Genomic DNA, 26,221 nt, shown 5'->3' on the forward strand with positions numbered 1-26,221 from the left:
GACGCGCCTGGCGTTAGGGTTAGGTGCAGGCCAGGACTGACATCCCGCCCTTCGGCACTGTGTGTTAAAGCTCCCTCGGGCGCCGCTGCCGTCACCCCTCCAGCCTGACTCAAGGGCTCCTGCACCTTTAAGAGTCACGGGGGTGGATTCCAGGTGCTTCAGCCCAGCCCGACGGACCCCGTCCTTGACTCCACCCAGCAGCCGCTTCCTCTCATCCGATTGGCTGACTCCGCTATTGCACCCGCCCCCTCCCTTGCCCGAGCCTGACCTACGGCCCCCACCCCCCCCCCACGGGCTCAGTCACAATGCTGCAGCTCTGATTGGTTGCCCTGGCCCTGCTGGGTGGTGTCTCCGCCTCCAGCTTGGAAACTAGTTTAGTCTCAAGCCCCTGGTGCTACACTGTATCCAGTGAGTGAGAGGTGCCTGGGGGGGGGGCAGCATGGGCACCAGCCCGCCGGGGGAGCTACAGTGACCTGGGGACACGCTCAGACCCCTGGGGCAGATCGCTGGCCTGTGAGTATCTGTGTAGATCCATCTCCATCCCCAGTCCTGCCCTAGTCTGGGGGGGGGGGAGGAGGGGGGCAGCCTGAAGTGTGTGGAGAGAGGTGAATGCAGACTGCTGGCCGTGCGAGTTCGTTCCCAGCGCCTGGGATAGCGCCGGAGAGGGTGCAACGGAGTCTTGTCTGTGCGGTTGCAAACATGTCATTTGCAAAGTGCTTTGAAGAGGGGGAATCTGCGAGGCAGATCTCGGCTCGGGAGGAAGGGGGGAGAAAGGGGCAGTCCTTTATCTCCTGCATGCAGTGCGTGGTACAGCAGCGAGAGCCTTGATCGCCAAGGGACACTGGAGATGGGGGCAGGATGTTTTTCCAGCTTTTTTCTCCTATTCGGTTCCCGTCAGTAAATCATTTCAAGAGGCTTTGAGAAAGAAGTATCTGCAGTTAATGGTGAGAGCCAGAGAGAAATTAAGTTGATGTCTTTTCCCTCTTTCAGGAGTGTTTGGATAATCTTGGAAGAAGATTATCCTGGGGTGTTTTTTGTTGTTTTTATTGAGCATGGATGGAGATTAATTTTACAGATTGGGGTTTAAGGCTGGGGGGAGGTTTAGGAAGAAAAATCCTTTTGCTCTCCGATTTACCCTGTAGTACTGAATTTGCTACAACTACTCAGTTTACTACAGATATTTGTGTCTGAGCACCTGAATGTTCAGGGTTTGTCTTAAATCCAAATCTTCAATGCTTAGCTTCACAATTCAGATCATCCTCTCTAACTAGGTCTAAATTCACGTTTACTAAAATGTGTAGCTGGGGACGTGGAAAGACCCAACAATACGGTGTCAGACTTTTCAGTGATAGCGTGAACCCAGCATGCTGTCTGTGGATAATTGGATGTGTTACTCTCTTGTGATCCTGGAGTGCCGTACAGGTTGTATACACTTAGAACATTAGCAGTGAGATATTCAGCAAATGCTTGAGGCATTCGGCTTTTTAAAACAAAAAGCTGTCATTTACACCTAGCCTAGGAATACAGCAACATTTATTCATTTTTTGTTTGACTCGAAATATATCGCTGTAAAACTGCTTACGGATCAAGAGACCCTGCTCCAGTGAGCCTCCTGATAAAATAATGAGTTGCAGAAATAGCAGGAGCAACATAATTCTGAAAGTTTGCAATTGTGTGTAAATGGCTGATTCAAACTGGCTGACTGTTATAACTCCCTGTTCTATTAGGACAGCGTCTGCCATGTCACCCTGGCCTTCCCTGGGGCCCTCTTGTACTTCAAAAGTTACAGCTTTTTGTTTTTTCATAGGCCCATTCACACTGTTTGATTTCAGGCTTCTTTATACCAAAGAAAACAAACTCTGAGCTCAGTACAATAACTCCTTTCAGGAGGAGACATCTGTCCATTATGGACACCTCTCCATATGGTGAGAGCCTTCCTGTTCAACCTCTCTCCTCCTCCTATGAGTGCCTGGGTGATTTCTCTTCTTGTGACCATATGCTTGGAGTCACCTCCCAGATCCTGTATCCCTTGCAACCCCACTCGCTGTTCTTCAAATCCCTCCTCCAAATGCGCTTATCTCATTCCAGCCCGGGCACATGGTCCCAGAAAAAACAAGTGACCTCACTTTTACTGTGTAAACCTCCCTCCTCTTCCTCACCCCAGCCCCTTACCGAACATCAGAAGACACAGGAAGAGAAACCCCACGTTCATCTGTAAAGCACCAGGTACAGTCCTGTATAAATAGTAACACATAGCCACCACAAGTGCTAGTGATTGCCATCCTACTGGTGGTACCTTCAGTGTAGGCATAAAGCATGCTGGGGGGGGGCACGTGGGAGAAACTTGTGCTGCCTATTTTACCTGCCCCTCTCTCATTTTCCCCTTCCTACTCCTGTTAGCCCATCCCGGGTCTCCTCTCCCCAGAATCTGGCCACTGGTGGTATAGGAACTTTTTTTTTGCAGCTCTGGAAGAGCCTCCCATTATCTGTTCCCCTCCTCTGTTTTCTGGTTCAGATCAGATCTTATCCGAAAACAAATTGTGTCTCCGCCTCTTTAATTTCTCTTGCCATTTGCTATCATTTATCTCTATAGTAGGATTGGAGTCGATGAGGTGTGTTGGGATAAGGCTTGTATGGAGGTTTGCTGTGCGCAATAAAGGTGTCTGGGGTAACGACGGCTTGCAGCATTCCTCTTTAAAGTAGTCTCATTGTCTCATTATTTACAGGATTGTAGTGCTGAGGAGTCCCAGTCATGAACCGGGACTCCATTGCACTGGCAGCCGTACAAACACAGAACAAAAAGACGGTCCTTGCCCCCAAAGAAACAAGATTCTTGTGTCCAAACCCAGCACCAAATTCACTCCAAAAGGCTGACATCCAAACGGTAGCATAAACTTACACGACTTGAAGTAGCGCCACTGAGGAACTATTTCTTTCTACCCTTCTGTTGGTTCAAGAAAAGAAGAAAAGAGCTATTAGACCAGGGGCGGGCAAACTTTTTGGCCTGAGGGCCGCATCGGGTTTCGGAAATTGTGTGGAGGGCCGGTTAGGGGAGGCTGTGCCTCCCCAAACAGCCAGGCATGGCCCAGCCCCCGCGACCTGTCCCCGGACCGCCCCCAGAACTCCTGCCCCTGAGTGCCCCCGCCGCCCCATCCAGCCCCCCCTCTCCTTTCTGACTGCCCCCCGGGGACCCCTGCCCCCATTCAACCCCCCCCCCATTTCCCACCCTGACCTCTATCCACGCCCCCGCCCCCTGACCACCACCCCAAACTCCCCTGCCCTCTATCCAACCCCCCTGCCTCTGCTCCCTTACCGCGCTGCCTGGCGCACCGGTGGCTGGCAGCACTACAGCCGTGCCGCCCGGCTGGAGCCAGCCATGCCAGTGCGTGGCACAGAGCACCGGGTCAGGGCCGGGCTCTGCACCTGCCCTGCCCCAGGAGCTCGCAGCCTCAGGGGCTGGGCAGGAGAGTCCTGCAGGCCAGGTGTGTCCCACGGGCCGTAGTTTGCCCACCTCTGTATTAGACCTAATAGTCAAACCCCCTCTCACCCTCAGTGTGTGCAGAGTTGTTCCCTGCGGTAGAATCTCTTGTGTTCGGCCTGGTTTTAAATGGCTCAGGTGATGGGGTTTGCACCATGTTCCTAAGAAACCTTCCCTGCATGTGCAGAACAAGAGAGAGGAGGCCAATTTAATATCGTACCAGCAAAGGACCAGGATAGTTAAGCGTATGGGGGAGATGGCTCAGGGGCAGATTAACTCTGGGTGCTGTGTGTACGCTGTGTGTGCTATATGTTTTCGTGGTGCGGGAGGGAGGACTGCATGGAGTCAAGGCCCAGAAAGAGTATGACTTGTTGTTGAGTGATGATTGTATTACTACCCCTGCAGGGGAAATTGCCTCCTGCACAAACTCATTGGGACTCAAAGTAATCTTCCCTGATGGCCAGTAATGTTTTTAGGAAACGCTTATTGGGTGATGGGATGGAACAGGAGAGGCATTAGGTGGTGGGCAACTCGTCTGTAGGGGTGGAACAGCACAAGCAGAACCTGGTCAGATGTGGAGGGAGATGGGAACAGGACACAAGGGTACTGGTCAGGCAGGTCCTGGCCACATATATGTGTAAGTGGACCAGGAGGGGCAGACCTGGCCTGGTGGGTCTGGGGTGTTGGACTTGCTCACTGGGCAGATGAGTTGCTGAAAGGGTCAGGTTAGAAATACAAATGTCAGAGTTTATTACCAAGAGCCAGATTTATTCTCATTCTTTATAGATTGTAATTGAATTGAGGCAAATGTAGTCAACACTGCTTAAACAGTGGCTGCTAGAATGCCTGCTAGGATGCATTTAGCAGTACCAAGCTACATCAGCCCCCCTGGAGGACCTTTAACCACCAACCCATCAATGTGTCTTTGCTCATCAACTTTTACATCCACACGGTGGCTGTTAGCACCAGTCCAGTGAGCAAGGGCTGCTGCATCATCCCTTCCGCTAGAGCCTGGGTACATTGCTTCCCTTGTCCTAGGATACTGTGTCTGAGCCATCCCAACTTGCCTGCTTGCAAAACACTTAGACTCAGGAGAGACCACCAGTTTTATCTGTTGGCCTATCAGCCCGAGGCCAGGCAAGCTTCATACTGCAGCCCATTGGAAATCCCTTTGATTTATTGTTGATTGGTGCAGAGGTGAGTGTAAAACACCTTGTAAGGTAAGGTAACAAGAGCAGCTGTGACCCAGTAACTCATGGGTTGAGTCATGTGGTTTGATGCCACATGTAGCCCTGAAGAGTGAGAGATCAGAGCCCTGTATCTCTCAGAGTAACACTCCCACCTCCTTTAATCCTTGCTAAGAATGTTTTTAATTTCTGAATCTTCCCTTCTGTCTGGCGGGGGGAGGGAGGAGGAGGAGGGGAGGTCTCTTCTTGCTTTCCTTAGAGTCTTTAATCTCCTTCAGGGGTTGGCATTTTTGCTGGCCAGCGCTGAATTCCCTCCAGTGCCCGTCAACACCAGCGGGTAATCATCTACAGAGATACAAGGTCCACCCATCTTCATGGACTTGCGTGGGGTGCTTAACCTCTGCCAGTCTCTGGAAATTGTACCAAGATCTCCTGGCAGAGCAATACAGAGCATCACGTTATCTGACTGGGAGCTGAATTTAAATTCTGGATTGAAAGTTGCGAGGAGAACTGGGCCTTGTTGATAGGAAAGCACATGGTAGAAGCTCCGATTGACCCCATCAACCAAGCCCTCTACTTTGCCAACAAGTTTGTATGTGCTCGTAGTAAGGGATGGCATGTGAGCAGAGGGCGGGAAGCTCTGCCTGCCCCCTACAGTTGCAGCATCTTCATCAGACGCTCTGCCACCACCCCAATGGCCCACCTCTTGCCCAGTGCACATCCGCTGGGAGCTGTGTGGTTAGGTACCATGTGCGGGCATTTGAAGTAGACGCCTCTCCTTCTAAGTGTAGTAGCAGCTAGGCTCTCTTTCATGGGACTCTCTCCTGGAGATGGACACCGTGATCAAATGGGTCATTTCCATTCCGGGCCCCTGTGAGCTTGATTTGGGAGGTGGGCAGGGGGATGGAGACATGCTCTATCTTCATCTTCAACTCTGCATCATTTCACAAACAGATTGTGATGGATCTAGCTGGATGGAATTCATTCACTCATTGAGCTGGAAGGCAGGTTTTGTGGGGGGGAGCTCACAGCAGCTCCTGAAATGAATTCCAGGCTTTGAAAAGATCTGCTGGGCTGAGACATTAAAAAGCGTTTGTCCACAGCCTTAACTGTTGCTCAAAACATGATTTCTCCTGGTTGGATAATGGCAAAAGGATGGGGGGAGGAGTATTCCCAGCACTACAGAGCCAGAGAGTTTAATAATGAGCATAGACTAACCCACTTTTATTGCCTCTGGAGGTGGCTTAGAATCATAGAATCTCAGGGTTGGAAGGGACCTCAGGAGGTCATCTAGTCCAACCCCCTGCTCAAAGCAGGACCAATCCCCAATTTTTGCCCCAGATCCCTAAATGGCCCCCTCAAGGATTGAACTCACAACCCTGGGTTTAGCAGGCCAATGCTCAAACCACTGAGCTATCCCTCCTTAATAAGAAGGTTTACAGAGCATTCACTGTGGAGGGTGGGGAGCGGGTTGGTCTACGCACAAGCTTGCACCAGTTTAACTAAAGGTGTGTTCTTAAACCGAGTTTGTCTGCAGACTCTCTTATTTGGTCTGAGGGGGGCTTATTTTGGTTTAGCATAATCCATTTTTATAGGCAGCGCCAGAATCCCCTTTTCCTCCTTCCTTGCCAGATGCCATAAGACTCCTGCTTTCTGCTCAGTTCCATGTGAAACATAGCTCATAGTTTTTGGGACCCAGGCATTTAATAAGCCTTTGTGATAGCTTTGGAACTGGAGTCCCTGCAGGACAAGAGGGAAGGTTGGTACCACATGATGGAGCATGTTCCTGGGCAGGCTGGAATATGAAATAGTGATGACCAGAGCACATTTCTGAGTTCAGATCCATGTGCATAAGCACACTGAAGTTCAGATGCTTGCCCAGACCTTCTCCAGATGATCCCTGCAGATTTGGGCTTGGAAGACTGCATGGTTGCTGTTTGAGTCGAATTGACACAAGTGGAACAGCATTTTGCATGGTATTTCTGCCTCCGACCCAGGAAGTGCAGGGCTGCCATGAAAACATGAAATAAGGAGGAAAAAATTGTCAATGGGGATCGTTCAGATGACAAAGATTTGGGTTGAGTCTCTGACATGCTACAGTACTTTTTCTTTTATAAACACATCACATACAGACGGCGAACTGCGGCCAGTGGGTGCCGCAATCTGCTGAACCTGCAGACATTGCAGGTAAACAAACCATCCCGGCCCACCAGCGGATTTCCCTGGTGGGCCACGTGCCAAAGGTTGCCGATCCCTGATCTAAGCTACATCAATTTACATTGCGTAACTTACGTAAATTGACTAGTGTAACTTAGATCAACTTATCTGGTTAGTGTAGACCAGGCCTGAGTAACTCCACTGAGTGCGAGGGAGTGACGTTGCCTGAATCACAGGGTGCAAAAAGACAGTTGATCTTCGCTGCATTAGTTGACCTCTTAGGACAGAGGAGAGGGAAGGAACCAAATTTACAGATAGGAGCAGACCCCTGACTTCAGTGGAGTTACTCTAGATTTGCTCAGCTGTCGTCGAGAACAGTGTGTGTCCCCTGGAGTGCAGAATCCAATGACTCAGTAGTTGTGAACTGACACCTTAATAGAAAGTCCATGGCTGGAAGCAGGTGTAGTGTCTATTTCCATTCTATCTGGCAACTGGCCAGGTTTCACTGTCAATATTTTCTGTATTGCACTAAGTGTGGGTTGCTATTTTTACTCCTCTCATCTCAAGTACTATTTACTGGAAGATGTAATTAGTAACAAGCGGGTCTGTTTGGGGCCAGCCTATGGGAACAAGAGTGCATTGCTTCAGCCAGAACATAGGGAGCTGTGAAAGTTTGGTATCAAAGGCAGATCCCCTAGCACGTGCAGGTACGGACCAGTGTCCCCTGAACAGCACTAGTAGGGTTGCAGGTTTGGAACCTGCAAGGAGGAGTATATATTCCAGAGCTGTTGAGCTGTTTATGTGAAGTGACATGAAAGTGGAATATATGCACCAAATCTTTAAAACTCCAATTAGAGCTGCTGCTAACATCTCCAAAAGGGAAGATTTATTCCCCTATCTTGTCTATTTGCCATCTCCCTTCTGTCTTTCTCAGCAAGATCTGTTTTCCCCATTGTGTCTGCTATTTTTGATTCCTGTCCAAATGTTTGATCCAGGTCTCTATGAGTAATGGACTATGTGAATAATTGTAGCTCACATTTAAAGACTCCATTTTACAGACTGCGTATGTGTGTGCATGTGTGTATACACAGGAGGAATCAGTTTCCCTAACGTGGAAATGCAGCCATATCTGGTATGCGAATGGCAACTCTTTTAACAATTCAACTGTTCAGGACAGGAAGTGAAGAACACACTATCCAAATGAAACTGCAGGTGAATGGTAATGTCCTAGACTCAGAGACTAACAGCCTAGGAACCTAACACTGGAGATGGGAGAGCGGAAAAGAAGGGCGCAATTTCATAGCGTTTTAAGAGAAGCTGATCTTCGGCCGAGGCCAGGAAAAAATTTCCCCTAAGGGTTGTATTGCAAAATTTGGGTGATTATCAGGTGTTCTATGCCTTCTTCTGAAGTATCCAGTGCTGGCCCTTCAGGCAGGCCTGTTCTGATGTGGAAAGAAGGGCTCATGGTTGAATCCTGGTCCAATACAAAGAAGTAGGAGTGTGGTTGACTTCTGTGGGAGCAGGTTTGGTACTATGTGGGTGAGCCTTGTGTCACTATAGCCTGGATGCTAAAACTCTGCTCTCCAGCTTGCCCTAGATGCCAGTGCTACTCCCGGACAGCCCAGCGGATATGGAAGGTCCACATCTTGCAGTTCTACTGGTGTGACTCCCTTGATTACACTGCAGATGTACAGGTGTAGCCAAGAGCATTGTACCCAGTAATAGATCTGAAACTGAGGTGCCTGAGGCCAGATGCTTCTGGCACTTTCTCTAGGGCTATTCACTGCCCTGGCCCATGTGGCTACATTCATTTACCACTGATCTGCATGTTTGTATTTATACGCTGGTGGCTGAATTTCTCTATCCCTCCTTCAGGCTTCCCCCCAGGTTTGTGAGATGTGGGATGATTTGTGGTTATCGGTGCCGAGATGAAAGTAAAACACGGTGTAGGAGACTGCTGTGGCCTGACCCAGTAACTCATGGGTTTCCCAGAAGATTTCCCAGGGGTACCAGTGGAATTACACTACTGGTGCCCTGATGCCCCCAGATCAGCGGTTTCCTGCCAGTCTGCGCTGCTGCTTCCATTGCTGCTTTGCCCAGAAGTGTGTGTGCCAGTGACCCTGTCCTTGTTTCTCTGAAGGTTTTAAACTCAGAGCACCTGCCACAGCCTGTGTGAAAAGAGACAAAGAAAGTGACAAGAACAGCAGAGGCAGCAAAACCAAATAGAATAAATTAAAAGGGAAATTTTGAGCTTTTTCTAAGCCAATGCCTTTGATCCCAAAGCTGCCTGCTTAGCATTAAAACGCTAATGAAAGCCCCTCCCGAAGCCAGGAGGAGCAGAACCCTGCAACGAGAACCCTGGTTTTCCAGCCTCCAATGTTGCATGGGCATTTTCTCCCAAGAGTTGTGAACCGAGTGAATATCAGACCTCAGTGACTCTTAATGCTGTAGGTAGTTTTTAGTAGCGATGGTCAAATAGAAAGCAACCCTTAAACAACTCCCCCAAGCCCTGTATTGGGACTATCAGTGCAGGGTTTGGTTCACCGTGGTTCATAGGGTCAGGGTTGCCCAGGCATGTTCAGGCAGGGTTTGGCAAAAACATTTCTGAATGACAGCGTTTCACACTTTTTAGCAATTGTTGGACCAGAAATTCATAGCAGGGAACTTGTTACTTGCTATTTTGTTTTACAGGAGAATTCCGAATAAACAAACTTGGTTGCCCAATCAAGGAGCAGAAACTATATTGTGTGATTTATTAGACCAGCCACGCACCTCAAACTGTTTGTGAACAGCTCTTGGGCTGTAAAGCTATTTGTCCAAACCGCTTGGTGAATTCTTGTGGATACTGGAAATGTTCGGAGGTTCATGGACAACCTGGTGGCTTTAAAAAAAAAAAAAAAAAGCTAAATTTACTACAAACATTGGCCTTGCTTCTGAGCAGGCCCTTCAGAATGCAGAGCTCACATAGGGATAGAGAGCAAAGGAGCTCTAAGGTACCTTTGTGCCTCCTGGTTTCTTGGCCCCACCAAGTCCAACTTAAAGCAAACAATCAGGAGACGCTCTAAATTATAGCAGCTTCCCTCAGATGCCTACAGGCTACACGGCCAGCACGGAGTACCTGGAACTCAGCGAGCTTCAGTCATGCCCTCTACCCCCAAGTCACCTCTAGTCTCAGGGGTTGCAAGGTGGGATGTAGGGATGCTCCATTATCCTGGCACCACCAGGGAAGCCCCTTTACACAACAGTTGTTTCCTGGGGAGCTGTTCCGTTTTCTTGATGCCACCATAGCAGCTTTAAGGAGCAACAGCGGATGAGAAAATCAGAGTTCTAGGTCTCACCTCTCTCCCTGGTTCTCTACACTGGCTTTTGTCCTCCCCAGGGGCTACTGAGATACTTTTCTTTGTGCTCTGAAATCAGAGGCGCCTGCCCTCCCCGTGATTCAGTGAACTTTCATCTTTGTCTTGGGTTGCTGCCATGGGGGCTTTCCTCCCAGAACGAGTGTGTGAAAGGCTGTCCGAAGCCCCCTCCCCGTGCTGCTGTGTTGTAAGAACTCTGTCTCTCTCAGATCTACTGGGCTGAGACTGACTAGAGCCAGGGAAATATTCTAGCCAGCAGACAGCCTTGGCTATCTGACAAAAAGGCTGATGCTCCCAGGCCCTCATCTATATGGAAGAAGGGCTGCCGTCTGTCTCTGCCTGCCCTGAGATCCTGTGAAGACAGTGCCATCGTTATTTATTTTTTTATAACTCCCTTTAAAAGGACAAAATGACTGCAACGTATGAGTGTATCCCAGAACCACTTCGTGCGGGTCAGGTCCTCGGCTATTTGAGCTGTAGCTTCCATTCAATGACTGCCCCTATCCTACCCTGAGGACGCTGGCTGCTGTGCTCTCAGATGGCCCTTTGTGCTCTGCGTAGTAGGTGGGAGATCGGAAAGGGACACTGACAGATTTCTGTGTGCAAAATATTCCTAATCTGGAGTTCCCCATCTGCTTTGGTAGCTCTATACGTTCATCAGGAAAGCCAGTGAAATGTTCTGTGATAACCTAGGGCCAAATGCTGCTCTATAAGTTTCTGCTTCAGCAAAGCTCTTGAGGGTGTGCTTAATAGTAAGCATATGCTTACGTCAAGCCCTATTCAGTAACGCATTTAAACATGCGCTTAAGTTAAGCGCATGCTTAAGTGCTTTGCTAACTGTAGGCTAGCCTTGGGCATATTCTGATTAAGCAGCAGAGGGGTTCACCTCACTTACAGATTTTGAAGGTTCATACGGCTGCAGAATTTGGGAAGAAACTGATCGGGAAAATTGCTATTGTCTACAATTTCTGTTTGTCTGATGTGTATCAAGGGCTATCCCACATTACTGGTGGGCTAGGGAAAGCCCTGGGAAAGCGGGGGTTGTCCATCGTACCACATTCTGTGGTAGTCTGAGCTACACCCAGTTCGAGATTAAGAGGTAGAACGTCCACATTTCTACTCTTACGCAGCCATGGGAGGATTCAATCCTAGGTGTTTTGAGAAGATTTCAGGCCTTTACCATTTAAAAGGAGGGCAGGTAAGTAGGTCCCACTGTAACACTTGCCTCCTAAAAACTCCTTCATACAATGTGAAAGCTGCTGCAGGCTACAGGCTTTTTTTAAAATCCCAGGTGTATGGTAGTTTGATGCTTCTTAGGGATGGCCCTCGCTAGTTCTGCAGCCTGCTTCAGCCTCATTTATTGGCCAGCCCAGCTGTCTGTGAGAAGGCCAGCTGACAGTAGATGTCATAACCTTGCACCTGGCTGAAGGGACCATCTTTAAGGGTGGAAGGATGATCCAGTACCCATTCAGTCATTTGGCCTCTCTGCCACAAAGCATATGCTCAGATAAATTGGTTAGTCTCTAAGGTGCCACAAGTACTCTTTTTCTTTCTGCCACAAAGGGAACCATGTAGGGCTAGTTTTGGTGGGTCACCAAGCAGCAATTGGATGGAAATGTAACTTGGCCACTACCTACCCACCTAAGAACTACTGTACATGGGATTTAAAAAAACTCTGTGGCCTGATGCAGCTTTTGTATTTTATGTAGGTGTTTTTAATTTATAAATTAGCCACTCCTTCTATTCTGAGTGGTGCCTTTTCCTCCTCCAGGCTCAGGAAAAGCTAACCTTGTCCCTTTCCGGCCCCTCTGTTTGTTTCTATGGCTATTCTGTGTGAATTGCTTAACATTTGGTTTGATTATCACATCACATTTGAAAATTAACACATCCACTCACTGCTCAGGTCTGGTCTTCAAAGGAAGCAATAGATTGGGAGGGTGTTTTCTGAGGTTGGAGGAAGGGAAGCCGGAATCAATAGCTTTTAGCAGACTCATAAATGTTTCATCTGTATTCCTCAGTTTGGTCAGGGGTGCTGGAACAATTTGTATTGTGGGGGTGCTGAGAGTCGTTGAACCAAACTGTAAACCCTGGATATAATGGAATCTGCTTCCAGCACTGCTAGTTTCAGCACCTTTGAGTTTGGTGCTGTAAAATTGTGTCACTAGAATCCATATTAACCCTTAGAAATTTGTACTAGCCCTGAGGTGGGTGCAGAATAAGCATCCTGATGATGCTAGAAACATTTCCCCTTGCAGCTCGGCTCAGCCTCTTAATAATGTGATTTCCTGCCCAGTTCTGGAGCCCTGCATTGAAAATTGCCTCTGCTCACAAGTCAAATAAGTATTGCGGTCTCAGCCTGGGACCTTGGGGATATTTGCTAGGACTCTGGGAGTGTCAAATAGTTGAATGAAAATATAATCAATAGCAGCATGATTTGGGTCAAAGATCTCACAGCTGCAGCGACTCTGTGTTATTTACGCTGTACTGTTTGGGGATTGGGAAGCCTAGGGAGACTTCCCCAGGGCCTGTAACTTGGCCCATTTACATCTGCCCTGTAGAACACTGTAAAGGAGGTGGGGAGAGGCAGAAAACACACAACTCAGAATTATTCCTATTGATTAGGATTTATTTATGTTTTGTTTGAGGTGTTGGAAAGTGTCTGGGCAGCTTGTGGTTGAGCCTGTGTCTGGCTTATCTGCATCCAGGCTCCGTGAAGCATGAGAGTGTTGAACTGCTTCACGTTTCTGGGAGGTCACAGTGAAGTGAGCTGTAGCTCACAAAAGCTTATGCTCAAATAAATTTGTTAGTCTCTAAGGTGCCACAAGTACTTCTGTTCTTTTTGCGGATACAGACTAACACGGCTGCTACTCTGAAATGTGTCAGCTGTGTCCTGTGGGGCTGCTAACCTGTCATTGGCCTCTGACAGGTCATCGCCTCTCACCCAAGGTCGGTTATTCAGAATTCCTTGCTTGACTCCTGCCCTGTAAATCACGGGTCGTGCTATGTACTCTCCCTCTCATCAAGCCAGCAAAGCATGCATACACGACCCAGTTGTCATCCAGGTCTTGTTGACTCTTCCGACTTGAGCTGCGGATTTGACCATCTCCCCTAGGTGGGATGTGTCAGAGCCTAGCAGCTGACTCGGAACCGTGAGCTCCGTTGGCAGTGTTGAGACCGTACCCTGATCTAGCTGACTTGGGAGGGCAGGGGCCTGTTGGCTTCATGATGAACCGGGGATTTTATTAATTCAGGGTTTTTCCAACTCTTGCAGTACTTGTTGCTTTTTCTTAATGTCCCAATTGCTGGAATCGAGAGGTGTCATGAGAATCTCACTCTTTCCTCCCTCCCCCCCATGAAAGCTAAGTTTCTAACCCTTATCATTACAGAGAAAAGCTTGAAAATATGAGCTGAGTGCACGCTCAGGGCTCATACAACTAGAAGGCAAATAAAAAGCCCCCCAAATCATTATTGCAAATCAACATTTTTTTATGTTTCGTGATTTTTAAAGAATCTCATGATTTTGGGGCCTGACTTATGGTGTTTTTGAATGCTCGGGGTTGGTGGTACCTTGTCCCTAGCTAAAAAAGCAGAATAATAGTTACAGAGAGGTTTTTAGGGTTGAAGAGGTGCAAAAGGGAACGCAGATCTGCATCTGACCTTTGCAACTTGGCCCCATTTCTATCTATCATGTTTGGACTGCCTGCCTGCTCCCTAAACCCAGACTCTAGCTCTGTGTGTGTGTGTGTGTGTGTGTCTGATGGTTTTTTGCAAAATGAAATGAAACAATGCTTGACTTTTGGTAAGACCGAGTCACCTCTTTACGTTTGTTACAAGCCCTTAATAACAGACACTGTGGGGGTGCGGTAGCAACAGGATGTTTGTAATGGGATGACATCAGCATGGCAGTTGTGGGGTTTTGTTTTGGGGCTTTGACCTATGAGCTAGTTGCTCAATATGGTAAAGGGGAGACGGGGGTGATTTGTCCAACTGAAGCTGCCTCTGTGTGGCTGCAGTCTTGTCTGTCTGTCTCTCTCAATCTCTTTTCCAAACTGTATTTTTTAGCTCTTCTTATATTCTTTGGAACTGACAGACTGGCTTTTAGTGACTTGCAATTTCTCTCTTAAACATGTTATTTTCCAGCAACGCTGATGGATGTGCCTTCTGCATTTACTTTGTAAATTATGGACTAAATTTCCCAGTCTTAGCCTCAGGATTTTTTATGTTTACAAAATACAGATCAGTCAGTCAGCCTATCAATTACCTGATTTACACCTGCGGAATAGGATCACTTGCATAGTTGTGTCTGCACATTGGATACAGGTGGAAAAATGCAGACTGACTGAAAATGCAGCCTTGATATTTTAGACCAAGCAACTTATCAAATTCCATCATCCAGACTCCATTGCTCTCGATCTCAGTAGATTGGCAGGGTGTTGTGGGTATGTCCTACACTGCAAAAAACCCAGCAGCAGTGAGTCTCAGAGCCTGGGTCAACTGACTTGGGTTTGCGCTATGGGGCTAAAAGAGCAGTGTAGACATTCTCACGGGCTCTGAGACCCATCCCCCTCACCGGGTCTCAGAGTCCAGGTTCCAGCCCAAGGAGGAACGTCTACACTGAGCTTTGTCATATTCCCTGAAGCCTGCCTGTTCTACAGAGTAGATAAGTCATGTGGAAGAGTCTGCTGAGATTCATCAGCCAGAAAGTAGAATTAGAAGGGTTTTGCAAAGTCTGTTGAAATCTTTGGTTCCCTCTAATAGCTAGATACCCCATAAATGAATACGATTGCAATTGCCTTTCCTAAAGCTGTAATAATCTCCCCACCAGACGCCAACATGACATGAACTGAGCCAAGAACAGGCCCCAGCCCTTTACCCTAAATAGACTGTTCTCTTTAACAAGGAAAAATAAACATTGCACAGTTTGTGTGTTTGCCCTCCAGGGACTGTTGAGAAAATTTGCCATTTAGTTTGGGGCTTTCATTGCTGCATTATGCTTATTCCTTGTTGAAGCCAAAGTGCCGAATTCTCTGTTTCTGCCATGATTACCCAAAAATACATTTTAGAAGAATAAGCAAGCCATTACAGGGTGCTCTGTGGCTGGAATATCTGGGGGATGCTGCAGGTCAGGATTCAGGAGCACTGGCAGAATTGGGAAGAGCTCAGTGCTGGGACACCAGAGTAGGTTTGAGCTGTGTTGGCAGATCAGTGGGGAGAGGGAATTTAGCACAGCAGATGCCCACACTCTGCTGCTGGCTCTAGCTAGTGCTAGTTTCTCTCCTCTATAAGCACCACTAATTAGTTTATTTTCTGTTCACTCCTCAGCAGACCGCGCCTCTGTCATCATGTCGGTCAGCGTCCACGAGAACCGTAAATCCCGAACGAGCACTGGCTCTATGAACATCTTGCTTTTCCACAAAACCTCCCACCCAGACTGCGTCCTGTCCCATCTCAACACCTTCCGGAAGAGCTGCGTGTTCACTGACGTCACCCTCTGGGCCGGTAACAGGTCCTTCCCGTGCCATCGGGCTGTGCTGGCCGCCTCCAGCAGCTATTTTGAGGCCATGTTCAGCAACGGCTTGCGGGAGAGCGTAGACGATGAGGTGAATTTCCATGATAGCCTCCACCCAGAGGTGCTGGAGCTGCTGCTGGACTTCGCGTACTCCTCCCAGATCATCATCAACGAGGAGAATGCAGAGTCCCTGCTGGAGGCTGGGGACATGCTACAGTTCCACGACGTCCGAGATGCAGCGGCTGAGTTCCTCGAGAAGAACCTCTACCCTTCCAACTGCCTGGGCATGATGCTGCTCTCAGACGTTCATCAGTGCCGTAGACTCTACGAGCTGTCCTGGAGGATGTGCCTGGTGAACTTTGAAACAGTGCACAAGAGCGAGGACTTCAACAACCTCTCCAAGGACACCCTGCTGGACCTGATCTCCAGTGACGAGCTGGAGATAGAGGACGAGGAGAAGGTCTTCAGGGCCATCATTCAGTGGGTGAAGTATGACTTGGACAAGCGGAAGGTGCATCTCCCAGAGCTGCTGAGGAACGTGCGTCTGGCCTTGTTGCCTTCCGAGTGCCTCAAGGAAGCCATGGCGTGCGAGGACCTGATCATGGCAGATGAGAGGAACAAGCTCATCATGGACGAGGCCATGCACTGCAAGAAGAAGATCCTCCAGAATGACGGGGTGGTCACCAGCCCCTGTGCCAGGCCCCGCAAAGCCGGGCACACCTTGCTGATCCTGGGCGGGCAGACCTTCATGTGTGATAAGATCTACCAGGTGGATCAAAAGGCAAAAGAGATCATCCCCAAAGCAGACCTGCCAAGCCCAAGGAAAGAGTTTAGTGCCTGTGCCATTGGCTGCAAAGTCTATGTCACTGGCGGGCGGGGCTCAGAGAATGGGGTCTCCAAAGACGTCTGGGTATATGACACGGTTCATGAGGAGTGGTCCAAAGCTGCTCCCATGCTGATAGCTCGGTTTGGGCACGGCTCGGCTGAACTGGAGAACTGCCTCTACGTGGTCGGTGGGCACACTGCGGTGGCTGGTGTCTTTCCGGCATCTCCTTCTGTTTCCTTGAAGCAGGTAGAGAAGTATGACCCTGCCTCCAACAAATGGACCATGGTGGCCCCTCTAAGGGATGGAGTCAGCAATGCTGCAGTGGTCAGTGCTAGGCTGAAGCTTTTTGTCTTTGGTGGGACCAGCATCCACCGGGACATGGTGTCCAAAGTCCAGTGCTACGATCCTGTCGTGAACCGGTGGGCGATCAAAGCAGAGTGCCCCCAACCTTGGCGCTACACTGCCGCCGCTGTTCTCGGCAGCCAGATTTTCATCATGGGCGGGGACACTGAATTCACCGCTGCGTCCGCCTACCGCTTCGACTGTGAAACGGACCAGTGGACGCGGATCGGGGACATGACTGCCAAGCGCATGTCGTGCCACGCCTTGGCCTCGGGAAATAAGCTTTACGTGGTGGGGGGTTACTTTGGGACTCAGAGGTGTAAAACGCTAGATTGTTATGACCCTACCTCGGACACGTGGAACTGTATAACAACAGTGCCGTACTCACTCATCCCCACGGCTTTCGTCAGCACATGGAAGCACTTGCCAGCTTGAGAGGCATTGGCTTGGGCCCAGAATTCAGGAGCTTAACCGGGTAAGATTATATATATTTTTAACCTGATACTTCACCTTTGCCACCTAAAATCTGCATCAATGCCCCATGTCAAGACAGCTGGATCTAAACTTGCTCCTGGGAATGCCACCGTTTCCCTGTGTTTACATTTGAAACAGAGAGGGATAAACAGATAGAAGGCCAAGTAGGCCCAGGCCGTTGTAGGTTGATACCTCTCTGCTTTCATACAATAACTATTTCAAGCTGGCCCCTTCAGTATCTTGGAGGCTTAGAGTGCAAGCCATCCACTTGTGTCGCAGGGCGAGACAGAGAATATGTTCCGATCATGACTCTAATAATACTTGTATTCAGCACCTTCTGGTAGGGTAGACACTGTGGTGATGAGCACTTAAGAAAGGCATAGTATGAAATACTTACCCAGATGCCTGCACAGGGGACAGACTATCTGATAGGTAGGTATTAAAATGACTTAACCCCTGGCATGCTGGGAGGGAGGGCATGGATGTCTGTGAGGGGTAACAAAAGTTAGGTTGTGCATACCGTTCAGTGGATAGGGCAGGAGAAGCACAGAAGCCATGGCACATTTCCCAGGGATCAGATGTAGATTTGTCACCAGAGCAGTCCCCTATCAAATTGAAAACCACCAGACTCCTGTGCAAGACGTGAGTGGGAGGGAAGGGGATGTAATAACCCGAAGAAAAATGCATGTGCTGCACTGCTGTGTGTGCATGCGGGGATGGGCTGTGAAAGATGTTGATATTTGACCCCAGGTACATAAATTCTGAGGCTATTTTCCCCAGTTGGTCAGAGTAACAGGGAAAGCACTGTTTGAAATGAGGGGCAGTGGAAACTTGGACAGGAAGCCTGGCATCTGGCTCCCACCCACTCATCTACAGTGGGACATTTGGCTGCTGTGCCGATTGCAAGATTTTGGTCAATGGTTTAACCTTAAAATTACCAACCTGCGTATATCGGCACCTGCTCAATCTGTGCCAGGATGTAGTTCCCCAGTGAAAGGTGGCACTTCCTAAAATCCTTCCCAATGTTTGTTGTGAACCAAGTATTGATCTGGGCGGCACTCCCTGGGGAATAATGCTGCCTTTGCAGCAAATCTAGGACCACTTCTGGAACTGACTGCACAGATTCCTCTACCACTGGGATGTCTGCATCCCTCCATGTAAGTTTGGAAGCCTGTTAAGAGCCAAATGAGAGAACCTGGAAGCATCTCCTGCGGTGGTTTGGGGGATTGGCAAATTTCCTCTATAGGGTTTTCATCCCAAAAAGGTGGATGAGGGACTCCAGAGAGGATCCTCTTCTGCGCTGAAATTCTCCTTTAATTTTAAAGTTCATTTTATACCTGGAGGAAAGAATGATGCCCAAGCCCTGTAATGCCCTCTTGTTTCCCTGGCCTCATACTTAGTGTCACAGACATGTCAGGGGAAAAATGCAACAGGGTGGCATTACAGCAGCCTTCCAGCGTTTCCCCCTTCAATTTCTTCTGCCTGTACCGCTGGCATCAAAGAAGGAGCTGCTGGCATCTTCATGTACAGTTTGCCCAACTTGCCCGCTGCCTGCTTTTCATAGACATTTGGTGCATGATGGAAAAAGCACCCAAAACACTGGGCTGCTGTAAGATTTTGAGACGTGTCTGGCTTTGACCCGGCTGCACCGTTTTGTAGGGCACAGCAAGGATGTGAGGGGTTAACATGGGATTGTACTGTGCATTCCCTGCACTGAATGATAATAGCTTTTCCAAATACCCCCTCCCCTCCTCACGGGTTGCCTAGCATCTGTTGCGGTGGCTCAGTAATCTAATTAACTGCCACTCGGCTATTAAATATCGCAGCAAAGAGTATGAGGACTCCATCATTTTCAGCTCGGGGCAATGGGGCCTCCCCTCAAGAGCCATCCTAGAGCTGAAAATTAATTTTCTCAGTGAGCTGGTGAACAGTAAAACACCATGCCAGGCACCCACATGGGAATGGGGCTAGGGATTGTGATGCTTCATCTACTGAATTCAATTTTGCTCAAAATTTCAATTTGAATTCAATTTTGCTTTGGGGATCTCTGCAAGGGATAGGGAGTTTATGCCCTGCTTGTGCGAAACCCACTAACCAGGGCAGTTTTCTTTATGATTTTTTTTTTTAAATTAAATTTAAAACTTTCCAGACAGAACTGTTTTTAGGTTTAAACATTCCCCAGTTGTCCGCAATCTCAAACTAGTGTATGAAAACCAGGAAGTGAAATTGACGAGCATGGCCACATTATACAAGATGAGTGATCTGCAAAGAGCCACTGTAAAGTCAAGGTAGAGAACTCAAGGTTTTCGGGCTTGTTACCTCTGATGGGTTATTAGTAACCCAAAGAAATAAGACATTTAAAAGCGCAGGCATGCTAACTGGGTGGTGTCCTGTCCCTGATATATTTTAGCTTTTTCATCCCATTATTTTTAAACCTAATTTGTTGTGGTGGCCTCTGTCCTGGGTTTCTGACAGCTCCTTTAAATCAAACACACAGAGTTGAGAGTGAAGCCACACTGGAAGAGGTTTGCCCTGCTTGTGTACCCCACAGTGCATCAGCTGTACACCTTGCCCTGACTGATACTGGGCCCTGGGCAAAAGCTGGGAACGGTGCTCTGGGAGTTGGTCTCTAATTTGGTCGATCCAAAATGCTGGTTAGGAATCTGGAGAGGACGTCTCCAGGACATTACATGTATTGGTCCATTTTCCCACTGAGAGCATTTGGGGGGTTCATGGGAGTCAGTTGCAGATTGCTGAATATGGGATTCTGCTGTCCCCAGCCCCAGTGTAGAATAGGACAGTTGGGGTGGGGAGGGGGGTTGCTGTAAAGTACACCAGCTGGCTGTGGCCCCTAAGGACCATCCACCAAGCAGGGATAGTCAGAATGCAGCATTCTTCTGCTGTACCCCCTCTAAATTCCTCCCCCTCCCTGATTCACTCTCTACACTGGGAGAAGCATTGTGTGGGTGGGAGTGATGAGTGGCTGGCTATGCTGGCTCACGGGAAGTGCAAGGGAGACCCAGCTGCATTCCACTCCCTTCGCTCAGTAGGGGCAGGACAGGCCCGAGAATCTGACCCATTCTCTCTGGAAAGCTCTGTTCAGAGGCACTTCCTGTTTTTCCATCGTGGGAAGAACCAGCCACCCATAGACTTTTAATCCTTTTGAACTTGTGGAGTGTTTTGGCCCAGTCACCTCTCTGCTTTACCCCATAGCAGGGGTTTGATTGCTACTGCCCTTTATGCAGTCCCATGGACCAGAGTTCTCAGAAGGAAGCAACTACCCCCTGGTCCTTCTCCCTCCACCCTGTACGTACCAAGCCAAAGGCCAAGCTGCATTTGTACTTTAGTGGCCATAGTTCCATAGTTGTGAAGGCCAAGACTATAACAGGGTTCAAAAAAGAACTAGATAAATTCATGGAGGATAGGTCCATCAATGGCTAATAGCCAGGATGGGCAGGGATGGTGTCCCTAGCTTCTATTTGCCAGAAGCTGGGTATGGGAACTTTTGCCATCTTTGGCGGCTAACTCTATTTGTCTAGAAGTGTTCCCTGTGACCCTGGTGGGAGCCCTAAGGGTTTTCCCACAATCCATCCTTACAGTCACCCCCATTCTGAGCAAGGAAAACATAGCAAGGAGTCCATCAATACTACCCTGTATACGTCTAGAGGGGTGGTTTTGAGTGACCCTTTAGGGACACCATGTGCTGCCCCCACTGTCAAACACAGTTGATGCAGGGGCGTGAGACCAAGCCCAGAAATCAAACCCATGGGTTTGTAAAGCACAAGCACCAGGCTTGTCAACCACGGGTTAAGAGCTGGAAGGTGCCGACATGCAAATGGGAGCTTTTCAAAGGCACAAATGGAAGTCAGGCACCTAACTCACAACGGTTTTCAGTGGGCTGTGGGTACCTAATGGCTGTTTATACCTGAAAAAGCCTGGCCCCAAAGCTCCAGCTCTGCTTTAATTTAAAACATAACAAACATAACAGCAATGAATTGTTTCCTGCAGAAAGGTTGGCCTCCAGTATGGCCACGTTTAAGCCCCAGGGGGTTTGCATCACCGTACTTTTCAAGGAGGATCTCCGCGCCCCGTCCAAGAATACAGTGGGACATTAATTTAGTGCTGATCGCAAGCAGTAATTCCAGGGATCAACCATGATTAGCAGCTTAAAAAGCAAAAGCCTAATCTCTCCCACCGCACAGCCCTTCAGCTGATTTGTGTGCCTCCAGTGGTCAGTGAGTGACCCATGAAATAAAAGACTTTTGTCAGCGCTGTGCAGGGAGGAGCTATATAGGCACGGGAATCTGCCCTCTTCCCGTTTCGTGTCCCAGATGAGATCTAATCAAGTACTTCTTTTAAGACAAAACTCTCACCTTTCCTCTTCTCCCCCGCACCCCCGCTTATTCTGTGCGTTTAATACAGAAAAGTTTCCATAACTGTAATAAGACAACATAAAATTGGCTTAGCCAACTTTTGACACTTGTACAGGAATCAGATCTCGACTAGCAGAATCAATGCAGAGAAGCAAATGCAAACTCCCAAAACCTCCACTCATAAGGGCAGTATAAATGCAAATCAGGAGCTGGGTTAATTGCTTAATAGAAATGTGTTGTAACAGAAATGGAGATCAAGCTTAGACTACAAACATTTATAAAATATAATTTACTGTTATCCCTTCTGCTCTCTCTCTCTGCTGGGGGCAGTGAAACAGCTTGGTCAGTTTCATCTTATAGTGAGGCCGATTGTAGTTCCTTGAGCATGGACATTGCTGGGTTTGCACGCTGACTATTTTAGACTGACCTGTATGAACTCTTTGGGCCTCTAGAAACCACAGTTCAAAAACCTGCAAAATCTTAGTAAAGGTTGCCCAAAAGTTGCCCATGGCGTGGCTACGTATGGTCAATTTAAAAAATGGACCATCCCTAAACTACTGTAGCTAACCCCCTCTCTGGGCAAGGCCTTAATGTAGTTTTAGAGCAGCTCAGCATCTTGTAATTACTAAAGTAACCAAGTCACAGATAATTTTTGCCAGTGTCTCACGGGGAAACTCATTTGCCTCCATTGGATTGCAAAGGCAAGATAAGCAGTGGCTGCAGCTTGCTGCCGTTTTACAAGCAGATGTTTGTCTCTGAAGCCTGTTTATCTGGCAGAGTCAGAAGGGAGTGGTTGGCCTGCAGAGCCAGGTATATGAAAATCAAGCTTTTCCTAAGCCTGGGTTTGGGTAGACAAACACCTGGTTCGTTCATTGTATACAGAACATGAGATCTGGCCCCAGGCTGTATGTATGAGCCCCTTGGAAACGTGTGTGTTTGGTTTTTTAAGAGCTAGTTGGTGGGAAAATGGGAATTATTTCCCCCGTCTCCAAAAAATTCCCACTTTCCTTCCATTTTTTGCTCCAGTGTAATTTTGCTGGGAGTTTCCAGTCCAGCCCTCATGTTCTGTACCTGTTGCGAGGCAAGAATGCAGAGCCTTCAGTCCCAGGGTACAATCTAGACTAATGAGTAGCTGGGCCACCTCTGCTGTGTAACCCAGGATGCCCTTTGCAGTGCTTTGCTGCTGTAGCCTCCAGCCTGGACGGCTCAAAAACAGCCTCCAGCACGCAAGTCACTCCCAGCAATGTCTGCGTGTGTGTTGCAGCCAGCCAGCCACCCCTATCGCATTTACCAGCCTTGCTTATACTGCAGTGTGACCAACAACACACTCCCAGCTTTAGATTTCCCCAAGAAATTTATGTCCTGCACTGCCCAGCCCTCTCCTGGACAATACAAGTTTACATAAAGTCTCTTAGCTGTTTAATAGAAATAATATGCACCCAACTGGCTACCCCAAATGCTTCAGTTTAAACACGCTGGATTAGATAAAACAATAAAATAAGTTTATTTTCTTGTAACCATTTCTAACTTACGTGCCTCGTTACTTGTACTCACCTAAAATCTCTCTCTTTGTAATTAATAAAATTAAAACACAACTGGTACCTAACTTAACAAACTATATCAGATTCTCACCATATGATTTCAGCAGCCTTACAGGCCAAACTTCTTAGGTCAGGACCCCTTCTCTCAGAGTTCAATGAATGCTTCTTTGGTCACTTCTGGTGCTGTGAATGCGATGGGCAGGAGGAGAGAGAGGGCTCATCTTTGGGTGTTTGTCCCTCCTTTTTATAGTGTCAGTCCCCCTCTTGAAAACCATTTCCAGCTGAGAGTCAGGAGACAAGAGTGTCTCTATGGAAGGATGTTCCCTGCTGCTTTTTCCTCACCTAGTTGACCGTCCTTTGTTTCCCTTTCTGCTTGATGACTCTATTTATTGCTTAAATGCAAATTTAGCAGAGCACACATTCCTTTCTTTGAGACAGACCTGTCTGCCAACCTCAGCGTGGAACAAGTGTTAACACCACAATACAGTGGAATCCTAGAACTTCACATACAATGTTGCCCCACACATTTTATCAGGACAAGCAAATTATGAGTTTTCAGATGATACTGCATAAGGCATACATAGTACAAAGATTATTACAACAGTGTGGGGGGTGTGGACGCGGGTACATTTCATCACGTTCCCCCACCCTATTTCCCTCAATGGCCAGGCTGTCATTACATCAGTGGCCCCGTAATGGGGTGCAGTGAAGCAGGAATTACAAGGGCTGACAACACAAAGCCTTTTGAGATTCTCCAGACAAGTGAGAGAGTGGAGCCCGTCGTCTCCCTTGGGGATTCATTAGCTCCAGACGTGATCCCCCATGAGTGGGAGGGACATGTTGATGGCCGCTTGACCGGGGCCGTGGTAGATGAGTGACCTGGGTATTAAAGCTTTCTCTTTCTTATTTCCTCCCTAGATGCCACTGTCGAATTCATCTCCCTTTCTCTCTGCTGGAGTCTGCACAGTGACCAAATGCTACCAGCCTCACTCCTTACTGCCCCCACCCAAAGCCTGCAAAGGGTCTTTTGCAGCCCTTCCCTGGCACAGGGCCCAGGAAAAGGGCTGACCTGAGAAGGAAGCCGCACCATTTGGGCTGGGAGGGGATGCTAAATGATGCTGCCGCTCGAACGGCCGTGCAGTCAAGCCACTGAAGGAGAACAGAGCCGAGAAGCGTGCTGGGGTGGAGGCCTATTGTGTCGGGGCCGTTTTCCGTCGGGGCTTTCGTTTGTGGGAGTGGGGAGGGAAGGGGATTGGTTTTAATATGATAAGAAAGATGAAGTATCCATCGACGCTGCATGAAGCCTATTGAGACGCAGGAGAGGGATGGTACTGCCACTACTGAAGGAGGCAAGGGCTTGAATTAAAAGAGCCCAGTGGGAGCGCCGGGCCTGTCCTGCCACCTGATTCCTCTGGAGTTTGTGCTAGGAGCCCAGCAGGGGTTTTCGGTTGTCCTAGGAGCACACAGCACAGTAACCCGATGAGGTGCTTTCTGTACTGGGGCGTGGGGGAGGGTTCTACGCTTTTTAAAAGCGGTTCATTTTGCAGAGTGCTTTAAGTTGGTGATCCCGGGTCTTTAGGGTACTTCAGAATGGGAGTGGGAGACGGGTGGCTGTTGCCAGTGAGGCGGGGATTGGAGAATCCGATGCTGGGCTCTGCGCAGATTGGAAAGGTAGCAGAGAGCCAGCCCTGTGCATAGATACTCCTAGCTGCGTGACCCAAGTAACTGCTTGTGTGGCCGGGCAGGGAAGCTGGCTGCTGAAACTTAAAGGGGTAGCCCTTTGATGTTGCTAAAAAAAAATCCCAGGAAGCCAACACCCCAGACAGGCAGGTAACGTGCAGGAAGGAGGCAGGGACTTGTTGTGCACATGAGAACATTTTCCTTCCGCATTCTACTGTGGTGTGTCTGGGGCCTGGCAGCTCCCTTCCCACAGCAGCTGGGGAGAGGCGTTGTACACCTGTCAATGTGTCAGGATCTGGGTTAATTATGTTGGAAAGCTGGATAAAGCTGGATAACACTCACTGCACATTCAGAGCAGGTCTCTGAGCCGTTCCTCTGTATTATTACGTCCCCTAAATACTGGGTGCGTAGGAGGGAATGGGGGGGTATCAGCAAATGAACAGGAACACAGAATTACATACCAGGTCTGCTTTTCAGTCCATTGAGAAGGGTGTCCTGCCTCAACAGTGCCTAATACATGATGCTTGAAATGTAAAGTATCACACAATTGGCAAGGTGAATTATGGGATGAGAATATTGATAAAGCATCCATTTCCCACCCTGTACTGGCACACCCTGAGGTTGCTGTATCCTGCTCCCAGCCTGCAGAGCGGCCACTGTTGCTGGTCATAAATTACCCATAAGCAGCTCTTAACGTTTCGGTGGCTGATCTCCGCAGGCCGGGGCAGTCACAACTTGGCTGTGCGCTCAGCCTGCATTTTGTTTTACATGAAGTACCCATTAATTCTCCGTGACCTGCCTTGTTCCCATCATGGATTAGGGCTCTTTGATAACTGTTTACAGCGTGGAATACAGCTTCTTCCGCACCTAGCCAGACCACTGCTGTCCACAGGCATGGCGGCTCCAGCATGCCTTTGCATACTCTGAGTTTTCAGTGGATTAGCTTAAGCTGCAGCCTAGCCAGCCAAATAGTGCAATGCACTCAAAACCCTTGACATGGCCTCAAACACAGAAGCCTTTCAGGAGGGAAGAGCGCCCTTCCCTGTAAAGATGAGCACACACTTTTTACACAGCTGCCTCACGAATGGACTGAATTGTTGATTTATTTAAATATTGTAGTTTCTCCCCCGATGTCTGAGAACTTTAATAAAACTGGGAAGCCTTGGTGGGGGGGAGAGGAGGGCTGTGTGAGTTTTCTTTCCCAAACAAATGGGCTTTATGACTAAAAACAGGGTTCTTAGTATAGGTGGCACCAAGCGATGCCTCAGCCCTGCGCAGTTCAGCTAGGCTCACAACCG

The 26,221-nt window shown here is 48.6% G+C and overlaps 1 protein-coding gene across 2 annotated transcripts; it reads left to right on the forward strand.

The window, feature by feature from the left end:
* The first annotated feature begins 431 nt into the window (after window positions 1-431).
* Window positions 432-25,995, forward strand: KLHL25 (kelch like family member 25). 2 transcript variants are annotated; one of them, XM_077829068.1, is made up of 3 exons: window positions 432-513; window positions 15,501-17,330; window positions 24,162-25,995. In XM_077829068.1, the coding sequence occupies exon 2, from the start codon at window positions 15,521-15,523 to the stop codon at window positions 17,288-17,290; it is 1,770 nt and encodes a 589-aa protein (XP_077685194.1). In that variant the 5' UTR covers window positions 432-513; window positions 15,501-15,520; the 3' UTR covers window positions 17,291-17,330; window positions 24,162-25,995. The 2 variants fall into 2 exon arrangements, with proteins under 2 accessions (XP_077685194.1, XP_077685195.1); XM_077829069.1 differs by having other exon boundaries at window positions 15,504-17,330.
* Window positions 25,996-26,221: the final 226 nt, after the last annotated feature.

This window comes from Eretmochelys imbricata, chromosome 10 (assembly GCF_965152235.1).
Source record: "Eretmochelys imbricata isolate rEreImb1 chromosome 10, rEreImb1.hap1, whole genome shotgun sequence".
NCBI lineage: Eukaryota > Metazoa > Chordata > Testudines > Cheloniidae > Eretmochelys > Eretmochelys imbricata.